Source organism: Zosterops lateralis (assembly GCF_965231275.1).
Source record: "Zosterops lateralis genome assembly, chromosome: Z".
Lineage (NCBI taxonomy): Eukaryota > Metazoa > Chordata > Aves > Passeriformes > Zosteropidae > Zosterops > Zosterops lateralis.
Window position 1 is genome coordinate 34,135,429 of NC_139800.1, and position 17,219 is coordinate 34,152,647.

The window sequence follows — 17,219 nt, forward strand, 5'->3', positions numbered from 1 at the left end:
GAACCTCACAGCACTGGCCTCAGCCTATTGATCCAGCCTGTCTGACTCCTCTGCAGAGCCTTCCTACCTTCCAGAAGATCAACACTCCAACCCAACTTGCATCATCTGCAAAATGACAGGGTGTACTTGCTCCCCTTATCCAAATTATCAATTATTAAGCAGGACTGACCCCAGTGCAGAGCCCTGGAGAACATCACCAGTGACTGACAGCTAGATTTACCTCCATTCACCACAACTCTCCAGGCCCTGCCATCCAGTCAGTTTTTTACCCAGTGAACCATCCATACATAGTCCACCCACCCACACCATGAAAAGCCAGTATCTCCAGAGGAATGATATGGGAAATGGTGTCAAATGCTTTACTGAGGTCCAGATAGACAACATCTACAGCCTTTCCCTCACTTACTGCATGAGTCAATTTGCCATAGAAGGAGATCAGGTTAGTCAAGCAGGACCTGCATTTGACAAACCCAGGTGCTGGGGCCCGACCCCTTGATGTCCTGCACATCCTGTGTGATGGCGCTCAGGTGATCTGCTTTGTGACCATCCCTGGCAGACTGACGGGCCTGTAGTTCTCTGGATCCTCCTTCACACCCTTCCTGCCAATTCCAGTCAACTGAGACCTCCCTAGTTAGCCAGGACTGCTGGTAAATGATGGAAAGTGGCTTGTGAGAACTTCCATCAGTACCCTCAATACTTTGAGTGGATTAAGTGGATCCCATCTAGCCTCAGAGATTCATGTGTGTTAAGCAGTACAGGAGGTCACTAGCCATTTCCCCTTGGAGTATGGGGGCTTCATTCTGCTACCCATACTTGTCTTCCAGTCTAGGGGTCTGATTGCAGCTGTGTATGGATCTTCACCCACACCTCCACTGAGATGGTGAAGGTGCTATGTGCATTAGTACAGGGACATTTCAAACATACTCTGATGTACTCAGCACACGATAGAGCAAACTGAAGGACCACACTAGCACACTGTTCCTCAAACACTAATGTACCACTCCTAGGCTTATCTCTGCATGCCTGGTTTCATTCCTTTCTTCTTTCAAATCTAGTTTAAAGCTCTTTGAGTAAGCCCTGCTAACTCTGATCCCTTTGCCCCTTTGAGATAGGTGTAGCCTGCCTGTCATCAGCAGGCTTGTTTAAGCCAATTCATGACAAAAACCCCTAAAATTCTGCTGGTGCCACCATTCTTGGAGCAAGTTGTTGACCTTTTGAATCTTCCTACCCTCATCATGTCCTGCAACTGGAAGAATACAGAATTACATTCTTGTGCCCCTCATCCCTTAACCAGTCATTAAAGATTAAGACATAGCTGCATTAGATCCTCACAATAGTCACTACTGTGTTTCTATGAAATCCTGACTAATTCTGTCATAATTCTTTTTACTCTTTATGCATAGGATCTTCCTTTCTTCTTGCCGATGCTTGTTAAAGAGTCATTTTGCAGTGCTGAATATCAAATGTATACTAATGCCTAGATGGGATAATTGTGGTACCCTGGCATATATTTTATTGTGGTTAATATTATTAATGACGACAAGGAAATTAATTCTCTGTTGGGAAAATGCCCTCTTTGCATCTTAAGAAATTAGATTAGAAGTGGTATTCTGCTTGGTGTTCTCTTCCATACATCTGTAACAAATACTCTCTTAAACCAATCTACACACACTCATACAGCAGTTTCTTTTTAATGGATTGTCATCAAAACTATTCTTGCTACTTCAAATCTTCTTTTATTAAAATCACTACAAACAGTTAAAAAGGAACAAAAACTATGGATGTTCCCAGTTTCACAGTTCTGTATGTAAGAACAACTATCAAATACTCACCTGTAATCCCAGGGAAGAAAGCATTTACTGGTTTGCTCAGGACTGTTTTAGAAACATGGGATGGTTTGCATTAGAAGGGACCTTAAAGATCACCTAGTTCCAACCCCTATGCTATGGACAGAGACATCTTCCACTAGACCAGGTTGCACAAAGCCCCACCCAGACTGGCCTTTAACACTTCCACAGTTCCAGTTGGGGCAGTCACAACTTCTCTGGGCAACCTGTTCCAGTACCTCACTGCCCTCACAGTAAACAATTTCTTCTTAGTATCTAATCTAAACCTATCCAATTTTCCTAGTAAAATTTTTCCAAACAGAGGAAATGATGGTGTATTTCACATTATGTAAACATACAAACATAAAGTGACATTTCATCCACAATTATTTTGTTTATAAACAACAGCTTATAGCAAACTTCATCTGCCAAAGTCACAAGGGAGTCACTCCTAGCAAACATAACAAAATCACTGTCTCCATACAGGCTTACACTCACATTAGGAAAAACAGTTGCTTTTCTGGCACATTAAACAGAATTTTACACTTTTTTCCCATACATTAGGAGGAAATGGAAAACAAGTACAAAGAACCACCCCAAACTTACCAGAAATACTGAATCTGCCGCTGTTCACCAACTACTTGTATTGTATAACAGCTAGAACATATGAACTATAAATACCATAGTCTGAGGATTAATCTGTTAGTCCATCTAAACTGAAGAGCTAAGTTATAAATTCTCATGCTTGTACATTTCTTGCGCATTCTGCTGATACAATTGATACAATTGATCAATAAAGGATTAGCATGAGGCCTCCAGAAGAAAGGAAACTTAAGACAGGAATTATGTGCAGTTATATTTGCTTATAGATATAGTATGGATATTACACCATCTATAAAGAGGTAATTTCTTTGCTGCAAAAGACTGCTCAGGTGTGTTTTTTGGTTTTTTGTGTTTTTTTTTGGTTTTTTTTTTTTTTTTTTTTTTTTTGTCTGGGTCATTGTTTGTTTGCTTGCTTGTTTGTGAAGGTTTTTTTTGGAAATGAGCTTTGTACAACCCAACTTTTCACAATGAGTAAGTCAAGAAAAACTGATCTGACTGTGATCTCAAATGTTCTCTGTCCCAGAGGTATGTAGTGATTTTCAAAATTGAGGGTTATTTTTTTTTCTTCAGAAGGGCACATCTCACATTAATCTATTTCACTAGAAAGGCAGAAAGTATAAACAATTGGAGCCATACTATGACTAACCTCAGCCTCTGCCTTCTGTTTCTTGTCTGTAAGCCATATCACTCATTAATCTTCTCCTACATGTCATTAAAAAAAAATGCAAACCAGGCTGAGATAGTAAGCTAGTACAAGCGTATGCAATTTCTATGGGGTGACTAAGATAGAAAGCAACATCTTTCCTCACAAATTCTTGAAAATTCAAGCAGGCAGTAATATTAAATCCATTAGCTTTCAGAATGCATTCTGGATATGTGCATACTCTCTTTAGGACAGCTAATTTGTGCTAATCCTTTCTGCACTGTAAACTCACTGAAAAGAGCTACCTTTTGAGCTGACCCTACATGAAGGAGCAAGGTCAGATAGGAGTTTGGTCCAGATTCTCCTCTTCCTCCTTGTGTCCTCTTATGCATTTGCAGAAATCACAGCTCCCAAAACTTATATGGTAGTTTTTATGCTATGTTATTGCCAGCACTCTTTGGAGAATTTGAGAAGAAATTCTCAGAACGTAACACACAAAACTGCAGTCAGCTCACCAGGAGAAATATTAGCTATGGTATCATGGAGATGCTTCTAAAGACTAAACTTTTGTCCTCATGCCATTTTTCAAAGTCCTAATTTTCAAGTAAGTCAAACAGGTATACAGAAGCAAAAAATGTGGAGTAGGCAACTGAGTAGCATTGTGAAAATAAACCCCTTTTGATTAGTGGCACCTTCTCTTTAGGTTACAATGAGCAAGCAAGACACAGACATTTACTTTAGACCAAGTGTGGCAACTGAAAAAGTATTTTGGCTTTGGAAAATAAATTTTTTATGATGAATCAAACAAATACCAGAGATGCTGGAATATATATTGCATCCTTAAACAAAGGCTGCTCTAATCTTCTCTATCCCCTCTCTCTATGAAATAGTAATGTTTAACGTAACTCAGATTAAAACCCTGAGACAAAGAATGCAATGTTACCTACATTCACACCAAGCTAATTTGATGTGAATGGAATGAGTATTCTAGGGCAGGGCAGACATGTCCCCATCAGTGCTCTGTCCTGAAATGGTGCTGCTGCTCTTCAGTGGGGAAGGTAAAACATGCTTTGCCAGACTGTTGCTCAGGTAAGAGGATTAAATCCAATGCAAGCAATGAAGTCTTTGCATCATTCTCTTATGATATAAAAGCTGCCTTGTATTTTCATGGAAAAGTTATCTCAATTATGGTTGGCATGTAAATACTTTGCAGCAGGGTTTCCAGGGAAACAGGAAGAACTATGCGCATGTGTACGTGTGCATGTGTGTAAGTGCGTGCATGTGTGCGTGTGTGTGTAGGTGGGAGGAAAAGGTGTTATCTTCAGATTGGAAACTATTTTTAGGTAAGCCATAGGTTAAAACGACTACCAAATGCTAGTTAAGAAGGTGGCAGGGGGTGTAACTGGACTTCTCAGAAGGATCACATTCTGAAGGGCACTTTATAAAACATTTAATGAGCTAGTAAGTGTCCTTTTAGTCTTCTTTAATTTTCTTATGTATGCTTGGTACCACTCTATGACATGTTATATAACAGAATCTTCTTCTCTGTGGCAACCTGCTAAAGGTTAGACAGAATGCTCTAAGCAGAACAAAATCCCGAAGGAAGATGCAATATCCAGCAGAAATGAAGGCAATTTCTGACTTCAATAAAACAGTAATGTCTTACAGATGGTATGGTGGGAGGAGGTATTTTTCCCTCCTGTGTTGGCTAAGGAATGGGAAGGAGACCACAGCCGTCTGTCCTTAGCTGATGATCCCAGTTTTATCAAAGAATAGGGTATCAGCTGCTGCTTGTAGCTAGGTGGGGTGGTAAGAGTCTCACTATCTGGCACAAATAATTGGGTTGCTGGGTACATTTTCTGGACACCCTTTTTGAATTTCTGCAAGCAGCATTAGGAGAGAGCTTTTCTTGCTGCTCAAGGACTTGAGCTAGAAAGACAACAGCAGAATTTCCCTGGAGGACAGTGGAGTAAGAAAAATGGAGTCAAGGTCCTAGGAAAAAGGGAAAAACAAGACCGTGGAGTTCGGAAGAGAGAAATGAAGAAATTAAAAACAAAACAAAAACTTCCCAAATAAATTAGCTGAAGTCCACTCAGTCATGACACCTTGCAGAAGTCATTAAGTTGACAGTGTCCTTGCATCTGTCTTGTGTGGTGTTTCAGCTCTGTGGAAACCTTTCCGTCTTTCTGGACAAAGAAGGAAAGGAGGAAAGAAAAAGAATTTGCTAAAAATATAAAGAGGTTCTGAAAAGCCCATGAAGAAACCAGAAGAGGTAGATGGAAAACTAAATCATGGCAACTAGGAGTATTATGCTTTTAAAAAAAAAATTTACAAATGTATGAAAATTAAAATACAGTATGAAAGCTATTTTTTTCTCCTTTGCTTGCAGTCTTAGCCTGCAACCATCTTTTCACAAGGATCTTTTCCTCAACATTGTCATTTTAAAATAATAGATTTAAAAGTAGAATGGATTTATATGTGTTTTATGTCATGTGATTTATGTTATTTATGTTTTCTGTTAATATGATTTATGTTATATATGTTATTCTGGTTTTACTAGAAGAACATAGAATATTTAATGCACTTATTTTCAGATAATTCTAACTCCAATATAGAGATTGATATTCTAAAATGCTTGTGTCCAGGGATTTAGATCCAGACACCATAATCTGCATCAGTGAAAAGTAAGAAAAAAACCCAAAATATGCTTGTTTTGCAAGAGGGAAAAGCATGAAGACCATAGTGGAACTTGACAATGAAGAGGAAAGAATTAGATGCCTATGCAGGTCTTCCGTATCATCAAACAAACATGCTACAGGGTGACCTACTATGTGACTATATCTATTTCATATCCTGCAGATTTCAGGACATTTTTTCTTCCTAAAGGCATATTTGAAGCTTTGTCAGTCCAGATTGACAGTGTCTCTTGTTTTCTCAGTTCTAAATTATCATTACCACAACACAGAGGCACTAACAGGGTTTTTTAGGGATTTTCCTAAACAGCACTTACAGATCACAAAACCTCATCTTTAGCCTATAAAAGTCAAAAACCAGAGAAAAGCAATTTTATACTATCTTTCCAAATTCTGATACTACAGCAATTCCTTTTGCATTAGACTAAGGAAGCATCATCAAAATTTCAAGCTACTTGATTGAATTCTACTTAGAAACAGAAGCAAATCATATCATGGAATGGAAAACGGTTAAAAAAGATCAAAATTCAAGACCATTTGTAGGTCAAAATTGGAAAAGCTAAAAAGAACGCTTAGGAGGGCAGTGACCAAATTCCCTTCTTCAAATTTTAATATCATCAATGGAAAGATGTGGTAATGCAATCCCTACATCTCAAGCAGGTGCTTCCAAATAGGAAAAGGGTCTCATTTTACCTTTTGACATGTTACAAAGTTAGCTGGAAAGTTCTGTGGATTTCTCTTTGCAATTGACTCTGCCCGCCCAGAAGTGTAGATTGGACCCTGGAAATGTTACTCAAAAGACTATTGTTACACTCATTGGGCCAAGAGCCAAAAAGCCACCTAAGCTATGAGGTATTAAAGAGAGAGAACAAAAGAACTCCACACTTTTCACTTCTCACTCTTGAAGGTGCTGTAGCAAGCAAAGAGTTTGTCTCTGTGCTGTGCTTGGCTTTGTTATGTTGCCTTTTGTATTATTTTCCATCTTTATTAAAACCCTTTTGATATTTCAAGGCACTCACGATCAGCCATCTCACTCATTATTATAGCCTCATTCTGCCAGGCTGGACCCTCAGAGTGGGTTAAACCCATAGAAAGGGTCACAGAAATGCTGTGAGTGGGCTTCTGTTGTTGCCTGAAAATTTTGTTGTCTTCTGTAAATTTAGAGTAATCTCATTAACATCCATGAAGTCAATATACAGAGCAGAAGGAAACGGAACCACCAATGTTAGCTTCAGAGTGATGCTAGACTTTGGAAAGGTGTTTAAGGAAGCTATGCACAAAAAGCCAGGCCAATACATTGAGGAGACACTCTACACTATAGAGTTGGCAGAGACCCTGACAGTGAAGTTGGGTCCTAAGTGTTATGGAAGCCTATTTACTTGTTCCATGGATGAGTAGATTATTTTTATTACAACTTCTCAAAAATTCCAGTATGTACATTTAATTTACAAAATAGGTTTCAGGATATCAGTAACTCAAGCAGCCTAGGAAAGCTGCCAGGTTACCACTGGAAGAAGACAAATTTGGAAAGACCACTGGGGAGGAATCCAGCATGGACCATCTCAAAATGCTCTTAGGAGACTGACAGTTTTTATTTTGACAGCAGATACCTGAAATCCTTTCATTCAGATTGATGGAGCTAAATCTGCAGACTCATTCCTCCACCAGTTACAAACCTCCCTGCTTTGCTCTATTGTGCCATTTGGATAAGGATAAATAATGTATCCCACATCTAATACATAAGAATCATTGTTCAGAATGTACTAATACTTGCTGAAATTAACATAAAAGTTCCAAAGCTTACATCACTGTGAATTTAAACTGTCCAAAGGGAGATGAAAGGAATTGCACATTGCTGAGTAATGTACTCTTGCAGTAATTTTCCCTTCTTCCCCTGCAGTGGCTTGAAATTGAAACCATTATCTCAAATGATAAAGCTCCTTGACCTTGCAGATTTCTGAACAAGCCTAGGAAATGTTTTATTACAATGTAAATTGATAACATGTGGATATTGCTATCATATGTGATTGCTTAAGACTGCTTTTTCTTAATTGTTTTCACTGAACGATCTCAGTGGGAAAAATATGAAGCATGATAACAGAATAACAGCATCATGAAGCAAGATAACAGAAGGCAGGATGCAGAAGTTTGTGTACAGGTCCTCTGCACAGTGAATTTTGATTATTCCATGATGCACATCATGACAGGTTCTCTTAAGAGAACAGGTTTTGTGCAATGTGACAAGCAATTTCTATTAGCTATATTTAGAGCTGCAAACATTTTATCTGTACAGTAAAGATACATTTCCCAAAAGAATAGATTCCAGACTCTCATCTTATCTTACACTGAAGGGCGGAAACAAAAGGCAAGATCTTTTATATATGGCAAACTGTACACTGGGTTCAGTTGTAAATAAAAACTAAATATTATGTAGACAGTTCCTCCTGTCAGCTTCTTTCTATTAAGATACTTACTTCCAGTGAAAAGCACAATCAAGCATGCAATATATTTACTAACACAAGAATAAAAAGAAGAATAAAAAAGTAATTAACCTCTTCAACATTATGGGCGATTCCATTCTGCACTGGTCCTGAATCACTTGGTGGTGTTACTGCAACTTCCACTTTTGCACCTTTCTCTGTGGAATCATCCATAGAAAAGAGCAGGAAAATAACAGATCAGAATATTAAGTTACAAATACACTAGTGAAATAGCTATCATATATTCAGTCTGAGCAAATTATCGAATACTAAAGTTGAACCAACATCTGTGTTAACAGAGAGAGGAAAAAATTTGCCTAGTACACATTTCCAATAAAATAATCTTATAAGCAGTAAGCTAGCAAAGTTCCTTACAATAGTCAGTGCTTTTTGTTTATGCTAAATGCATTGAGCCTAATTCTTCAGTTAAAAAGTGACATACAGCAATCACCTCTGACATTATAGAATGCACCATGCTGCATTTACAAGTGAGGGGATACATTCAGCAATATAAATTTTGTAACACACAAACCCCTGCAATTAATAAAGTTGTTTCCAAGCTGTAAACCTGCTGCCTCCCATGCAAAAACGTGGGAAAGAGTAACCAGATGGAGTAATAACATCTAATAATAGAGGGTCATTTTTAAACCACAAACCTGCAGTCCTTGTGCTAAACTTCCACAGGAGTCAAAGGGATAAAGTTAGGCCTTTGGTTTCTGATGCCAAATTTATTAAAATTTATTCTTACTTCGACTATCTTGGGATTCTCTAAGCAGTAATTACCTCTATAAGTACGTAGTACATAAATGTGGCAATGGCCCAAAATCCCTTGGAAAATACAAAGTAATGGGGAATAGCAATATGAAATGTCTTACTCTAGTTCAACATGCCTTATGGTATGCTCTTGTGCATAGAAATAAATACAGCTGTCTAGTTACATTACTGCTATCCTGAGATTCTTCTAAATTAAAAATCTGAGATCACAGCCACCGTGGAGTGCCAGACTATCTCTTACTATTTCAGTATATGTTGTCTCAACCCCATAGTCAGCATTATGGTTTATTAACAGACCAATTATCCCAACCAACTGTCTGGTTTTAGAAGCATGTAATATGTAAACATAACACAAGGTCAGAAAAAGTGTCAAGTAATAAAATTATTCAGATTTTATTGGGCAGATTTGTATCTGGTTTTCTAATGCAGATACTATGATGAGGTAGAGAAAACAGGTCATGGCACAGATTTTCCTTTAGCATAGGTACTTTGGAACTAAAATATAAATTCTTGCCCTAATGGAAACCCTAGTAAGTTAATTTTGCACAATTAGCACAGATGGGCCTCAGGGACTTCTAGCAAGAAGTATACAGACAAATAAATTCTTAAATATGAAGGTGATGCTTTTTGTTAAGAGGGTGGTACCACATAAAACACATATTCTACTAGAGCATTTCAATAAATTAACTAAATTTTCACATATATACTGCAAGGAACTTTTGCTCTCTGTCACTTCAACATATAACCAAAATCAGCTTTGCTTTTTCTTTTCAATCTGCTAGAAAGCTTTCTATATACCTTGACTAGCTATCTATTCTTGCATGTAACTTCTGTCCCATCCATAAATTTCCCACTTTTTGGCACAGAGAATGGGAGTATTTTTACTAAAATAGTATACACAATGTAGGAGAAAGTAATGATTAACAATTTTCAAACAAAATAAAACAGTGAAAGAGATTCTGAGGAACAGGTGATAAATCTGCAATGCTGCACTCACCATGATTAGCAGCTCCATTCTGCCTCTCACTGTCTTCCACCTGGCACTTCTTTTTGGCAATCTTATGCAGAATTGAGGCCCTTTCCTTGAACTTTCCTAAAATAAAACATTGTCATTATTACAATGCAGCCATTTTGAGATGCAAAGTTTATTTGCCATAGCTTAGGCTCCATCGATCACTGATGATAATCCATTTCAATTCTTCCTCAAACAGCAAATATCCTATTAAACACTATCTCATGTTCCCGTATACATGGTTATGTATATATGGTTCCCGTATACAGGGTTAGTTTTTTTGTTGTGGAAATGAACTGTAAATTTTTTTGAAAACTCAGCAACGAATAGAACAAGAAATTGAAACCAAGAGCTATGATTTTTCTTTGAAAGAAGTCAGTAATTTTCCACCTATAAATGTGCTGGTGTAAGATTTCAGCTGAAGCAGAAGATGAATACAGATGAATCAAGATATCATAAACAAACACACAGTTTCAGTTCTCAATAGTAGTACTGTAGAACAGAATTTCATATTAACACATATGTTGCATTATAGTGAGTGTGGTCAGCTTTGTCACTTTGGACTCATCAATATGTCTGTGTCTTCTACTCACTTCAGTGCTTAGTAAAATTATGAAGAAGATTGTTCTGGGAGTTACTGAAAAACACCTGAAAGACAACACAGTCATTTATCACAGCCAGCATGGCTTCATGAGGGGAAAGACTCGCCTATCAAACCTGATTTCTGATTAGGAAAAGATAACACACCCAGTTGTGCAAGGGAAGCCAGTTGATGTGATCTTTTTGGATTTCAGTAAATCTTCCAACACTGTCTCTCACAGGATCCTTCTGGGCAAAATGCACAGCTGAAAGCTGGATAACCACATCATGGATGGCTGGGCAATGGCTCCCGGGTCAGGCACGGGGGGTTACAGTGAATGGGGTGACATCAGACACCAGGGGGGACTGGTGTGGCTCCACAGGGCTCCATCCTCAGCCCTGTGCTCTTCAGCATCTTTATAAATTACTTGGATGCAGAACTGGAAGGCACACTGAGCAAGTTCACAGATGATACAAAACTGGGAGGAGCTGCTGACTCCCCCGAGGGCAGGGAGGCCCTGCAGAGAGGCCTTGACAAATCAGGGCTCTGGGCAATCACCAACCATACCAAGTTCAACGAGAGGAAGTGCTGCATTCTGCACCAGGGGTGGGGCAGCCCTGGATGTATGGACAGACCAAGGAATGAGACACTGGAAAGCAGTGCCATGGAAAGGGACCTGGGGGTCCTGGTCAGTGGCAAGTTGAACATGAACCAGCAGTGCCCTGGGGGCCAGGAGGGCCAACCCTGTCCTGGGGGGGCATCGGGCACAACATCACCAGCCGGGCAAGGGAGGGGATTGTCCTGCTCTGCTCTGAGCTGGGGCAGCCTCACCTTGAGAGCTGGGGCCGGATTTGGGTGTTCCAACATGAGAAAGACATGAAATTGTTAGAGAGGTGAATGGCCTTGAGGAGATGCTGTTTAAGGAGCAGCTGAGGTCACTTGGTCTGTTCTGCCTGGTGAGGAGGAGACTTGAAGGGAGACCTCATTGCAACCCTTCCTTGTGAGGGGAAGAGGAGAGGCTGACACTGATCTCTGTGCTGACCAGTGACAGGACCTGAGGGAATGGCCTGAAGCTGAGTCAGAGGAGGTTTATGTTGGATGTTAGAGGAAGGTTATTCACTCAGAGGGTGACTGGGCACTGGAACAGCTCTCCAGGGCAGTGGTTACAGCACCAGCCTGACAGAGCTCAAGAAGCATTCAGACAATTGGTCTCAGGCACATGGGAGTGACTCCTGGGGATGGTGCTGTGCAGGTCCAGGAGCTGGACTTGAGGATCCTTGTGGGTATCTTCCAGTTTAGCATATTCTGTGATTCTGTGATTCAGAAGGGGAAGAAGAAATCTCCAGAATAAATTATTTTCATATCAAATTCTTAAAGGTAAATTTTCTTCTAAACCTGCCAGGTTGGAGATTTTTTTTGTCTCCCATAAAGTTAACCATGCAGCTCAACCTCTACACTCTCTGGGGCAACACACTCTCCAGAGGTCCCAGGTTTTGTCACTCTTTATTGGCCACTGTGTCCAAATGACACACTAAAACAAGACAATGTTAAAAATGTCAAATACTAAGTGAAATCAAATTTTTCTGCCTTGATAGATCTTTCTAGGTAAGGACTCTTTGGACATCTTATGACAGCCATCTTATATGTAGAAAGTTGATGTATCTGCCTTTACCGATTTATTCTGATTGGTATTGCACTTTTAGTATTTTAAATTTATTTTTTTAAGTTTAACTGGTGTCTATTTTACAGCACATTTTTCTAATTAAAAATACTATTATGATACAGGGACTGTAGCTCTTTTAAATCTTCATCTCCAGTTAAAAAAATTCCATTGAAAACTGTTGGTGTCCCTGCAGTAAAATCAGCACAGACTAAGACCAGAAGATATTTCAATGGAATTATATAAAAGACTAACAGTGGAAAGTGAGAGTAAGAAGTCATTAATTCATTCAGTTATTTGGATAACAGTCACTTGTTCCCAAGCTAAAAATTTGGAGAAATTCCAAGCACACAAGGATAAATCATTAGTTAGGAAAGAAATCCTCTCTTCCTTCCTTAAAATGGAAGCTTTAAACTCCTGTATATCCACACTTTTGTATGTGAAGAAGCATATGAGCAGTTTATAGGAACTAGCAGCTATCATTTGCTGGGAAGTGGAACTAATTTTTCAACAGCAAACCACTTGGATACTAATAAAAATACCACAAATATTTATTAAGCAGTATTGCCCTTTCTGCAGTCCCTATCTTTTCAAAAACACATCATGCTCTAAAAAATTAAAATTAGCAATCACAATATTTGGCAAATATTATCTTTTTTGGCACCCAGAGTAAAACGCCTGAAGAATCATATTTAAGCATAGAACGCAATCAAAATTAACAAGGCATCTCATTATTTTACTGCACAGGGCAAGAGGCAGAGATTCTAGCTAGAAGGGAAGAGGTAAGAGTTAAAGAAAGATAGAGTGAGAGAAAGAACGGGAATTTTTTGGAATAGCAGATAAAACAGAAAAAAACCCAGAAAAAATACAAAACCTATCCCCAAGTATTTAAAGCCAAAATTCTGAGTCACGGCAGTTCCTAATTTCCTTTGAAAGAGTAGGGGTATTTAAAATGCTTATTCAGAAGGAGTATATATTAAAAGGTGCCTGATATAATTTCAGTTTGCTAAAGGATTGTGCTAGCTTTAAGACTCCAACTCAGCTTTATATGTTTGAGAATTCAGCTTGTGATGCCACATATATACAAATGCATTTTATGCAAGCAGTGAAAATGAGCAGCTGAGACATCTTCTGAAAAACATCTGTGGAGTCATCCATATCTCCACCTATTCCAAGATGGTGTAGGACCTTTCAATTAAACGTTCAGTTTTAGAAGTCGATTAAAATGCTGAAGAACCTAAGGATATTCTAGTATTTTATTTGAGATGGCATGAAACTGTGTAGGTTTTCTTAACAGAGAAACATGGCCATTATTGAACTGAAAAGAAAATCAGCTCAGTAAGTTCAAAAGAATCTTTGTAGAAATTCACATTGGTTTAGATTAGCTTAATTGAACGTGTCCTCCATTTTTTTTCACATTTACAAAAACCTCCCAGCATTTTTTAAAAGAATTTCTGACACTGACTTTTAACTAAAAATTGTTTTTAGTTACACCATTCCATTCAGGAGAGTGTTACACAGTTGTTAAGTCACTGTCATGGAAGTTGAAATCAATATTTTTTTTAAAAAGTGCTTTGTTTTATTTTTATTTCTCAGTAGATGCATTGTTCAGTTTACACTGTTTTACATCATTGCTTTCTATTAGATTCACTCAATGTAGGTAACAAAAGTGCAAGGAAATGATTAAAAGACATTATTGACTATCAAAAATATGAAACTGACAAAAGCAGTAGTACCTGACTGCATGAAGACAGTGAAATGTAAAAAGACAGCAGAGCAAATACCTCCTCCCTCCCTTCCTTTCTCTAGCATTTTCCTCCTTTAAACCAAATCAAAACTTGTTCACTGAAGGGGAAGCACAGAGCCACCAAAAAAAAGGATCAGCTGAGGATGTATCTAAGTCATTCCAATTTTTAGAAAGCCACTAAGGTCAATCTTAGGTACCGATCTTCTGTCATGTCTTTTTTCTTATCTTTAGGTGGTGTCATTAAATAAAGCATTGTAATCTTATGTCTATGTCACTGTTCTTATTTCTAGAAGGTGGTTGCCTGTCTTTCCTCTGGAACAGTCCTATGTATTATGGTTTAACTATGTAAGAGATTTTCACAACAGCTGGTATAATGAGAGTTTAGGCGAATGACAATGCATGCTTCCATAGACCTAATATAACACAGATTGCCACAGAAAATTCTTAGTAAATCTAGGCTCACTAAACTCCAACAGATTTGGCAGGTCATTTTAGTTTGCAAAGAATGAAGTAGAAGGAAGAGGTGATCAAGGCCAGATGTTTACCAAAGATGGTAGCTTAAAACGACATTGGTTTTATTTGAATAGATACAAACAAATCAGTATTGTATAAGGTAGGTACACGTTGATCTGCGTGAGTAACTCCAGCTGGCATCAGTTGGCAGAGATTCTCCTCCTGACAAAGGACACATTAAAAAGCTAGTCCTTTATCTACAAACTAAATAGCAGTCTGCAGGCTCCCTGGGTCAGAAAAATATCTGATTTGATGTGAAAACAGTTCTTTAGAAATTCACTCATTTAAAAATTCAAGACTTTAACCACTTGCCTTGTTTTCAGTCTGTGATCAAAGGAAAATTACCGCATCTGTGTAGCTATAACCAAGCTTTTATGAATCTGAACATGTCAAATCTGCTCTCTGAACTGCACTTACTAATTCTGCTCTTGACCTGCTGTGGAACATAACTAGTGAGTCACTACTGATCAATTCCAGAAATCCATCTTACACGCTTTCTCCTTTAAGATCAAGCAGAAGTATCAAATGAAAACACATGCAGTTTTGTCGTGTTGTAGGCTATTGGTGGAGCACAAGATTATAGTGAGGGTCTCTTCTCATCTTGTATGACACATTTACTCTCTCCATTTGACCTGATTAATCTAAAATTAATTTAAAGTCACTTTCAGATGAAAGAGAAACAATCAAAACAATAGAAATTAGTTTCTAATATATGGAACACAATGGCTTTCTGGCCATTAGGCTAAATCTGATTGTGTATTATAGCTTAACCATTAATTCTTGTCCCTGATTGTTCTCATGGAGCAGAGAGAATAAATGCACCTGAGTTTCTTCACTGGAGGACCGAAAGAATATTCCCTATCTCACTCCAGGCTTGAAGACATAAGGATGTACTTTTATCAGAAAAAAAAAAAATCAATAGATTTGTAACTGGATTTATATGTTCCTGTGAATAAGTTGCTGTGCAAAAGGTACAAAAACCTCAGTGAAATAAAAGAAGAGAAAGAAGAAAAGGGGTAATGACTTCTGAAAATTCAGACAGAAAGCTGAAAATATATAGTACACTTTGATCAAAATATAACTTCTGAGATTCACTACTCATTACTTGTTTTGTGAAAGACATGTGAAAATGATGATGGTTGTATTTGAGAAGGTAAACTCCATCACAGACTCTTGTCAGTGTTAATGTTTCTAAAGATGAAGAGCTCCCTTTTTATTTCTGCCACTGGATTTTCCCTTTTGCTGCAGTATGGTCCTGAATTATTTATTCATAAGAAATGCATTCTGAGATGACATTGAATATTAAAAGCATTACTTCTGCATAGGCACAGTAATAATATACATATATGTATGTATTATACTGAAACAGGTGTTTCCCTACAAATAACTACATTTAGATGACAATAGAGTATCTAAGAATTTCAGAAGGCTACTTTTGAAATAATAGATTTAATACTTCGCCATAAATAACGAAAACCTTAAATCCAGATTTAAGGCCACAGTGAGAAATTACCTTTTTATCTTGACTGTAATGAAGATTGAGATAAGACATACTGCAAAAACTTTACCTCTGGCAGCCATATCTGAGTGGCCCAGGTCAATGGCCCCTTACAGGTGCTTGAGAGGTGTGTTTAAACAACACAGACACCACTGTTTGCCTGCTAAAATCCACTTTCAGACATCTTTTCTTATATTGGTGCCACCCCTGTGAAGCAGATGCTTAATTTGGGCAATGGAGTGCAGTGAGACAAGACCATTCTATGAGCTCAAGCCTGCCACAGATGAAAACAGCATCTTCCAACACCTGGAGCAAAGGTGCATGGAACCATTTCCCACAGCCAGCCCCAGAACTGGATGGATATACTGGTGTATCAACAGCAGATACAGAAGGAGGGAAATAGACATTATCATCTTTCATGTTCCCTCAGGAATGATCATGAATAAGTCATGTAATGAAGATTCTCTTAAAATCATCAAGATTATTCAACACTAGAAAACAACTGTGTTTTTAAAAAAGAGAGAATTATGGTATTTGTCTTAAATTCCCAAGATAAAAAACAAGGAGGAATAGGTGGCTAACTTATCTACAGGTCTCAAGATTTTCCCAATCCCCAAACGTGTGGCTAATTTGTAAACTTTACATAATGAAAATATCTGTCTGGCAACATAATCAGAGAGCTGGCCAAGAGGCCTTGATCCTACAGACAATCAGGTCTCAGCTCAGGAATAATTCCAAATTGTAGGAATGCTGACTGCACTAGAAGAAAAGCATGTGTTGGAAATTTAGTACAGAGTTAACTGCTTTCCTGAATTAGATAGAACTGCAATGCTTTTGAATCAGCAGAAAAATTTTCTGAGATTTCACTGAGCCCTGATTCAGGCCCTAATTACTTCCTTCTTGTATTGCTAGAATGAGGATTTCAAACTGCAAATTTTTTGCACTGCAATCAAGCATACAATTAATACTCCAGGAATAAACATGCCTAGTTTTTAACGGTTATTTGTTACTTTTCAATAATACAGTAAACTGAAGTCATTTAGCAATTGTTCTGATTGATTTGAAAATCCATAAATTAATTTCTCTTCTTGAATGCACTGTAAAATACGGCATCAAATAAGCACCTACAATAGATGTTATACTGTGCCATATAATTTACAAGTATGTTCTTTGATAAAAGCATCCCATTG

General features: G+C 38.1%; 1 protein-coding gene across 2 annotated transcripts in view; it reads right to left on the bottom strand.

Annotated features, from left to right (window-relative positions):
* SLC24A2 (solute carrier family 24 member 2) overlaps nucleotides 1-17,219 on the bottom strand; it is a 111,821-nt gene that overhangs the window by 21,089 nt on the left and 73,513 nt on the right. For both annotated transcript variants that reach the window (XM_083884005.1, XM_083884004.1), the window contains 2 exons: nucleotides 10,017-10,112; nucleotides 8,318-8,403 (listed from right to left, as the gene is read on the bottom strand). In XM_083884005.1, coding sequence (XP_083740131.1) covers nucleotides 8,318-8,403; nucleotides 10,017-10,112 — 182 coding nt within the window. The remainder of the gene's footprint in view (nucleotides 1-8,317; nucleotides 8,404-10,016; nucleotides 10,113-17,219) is intronic.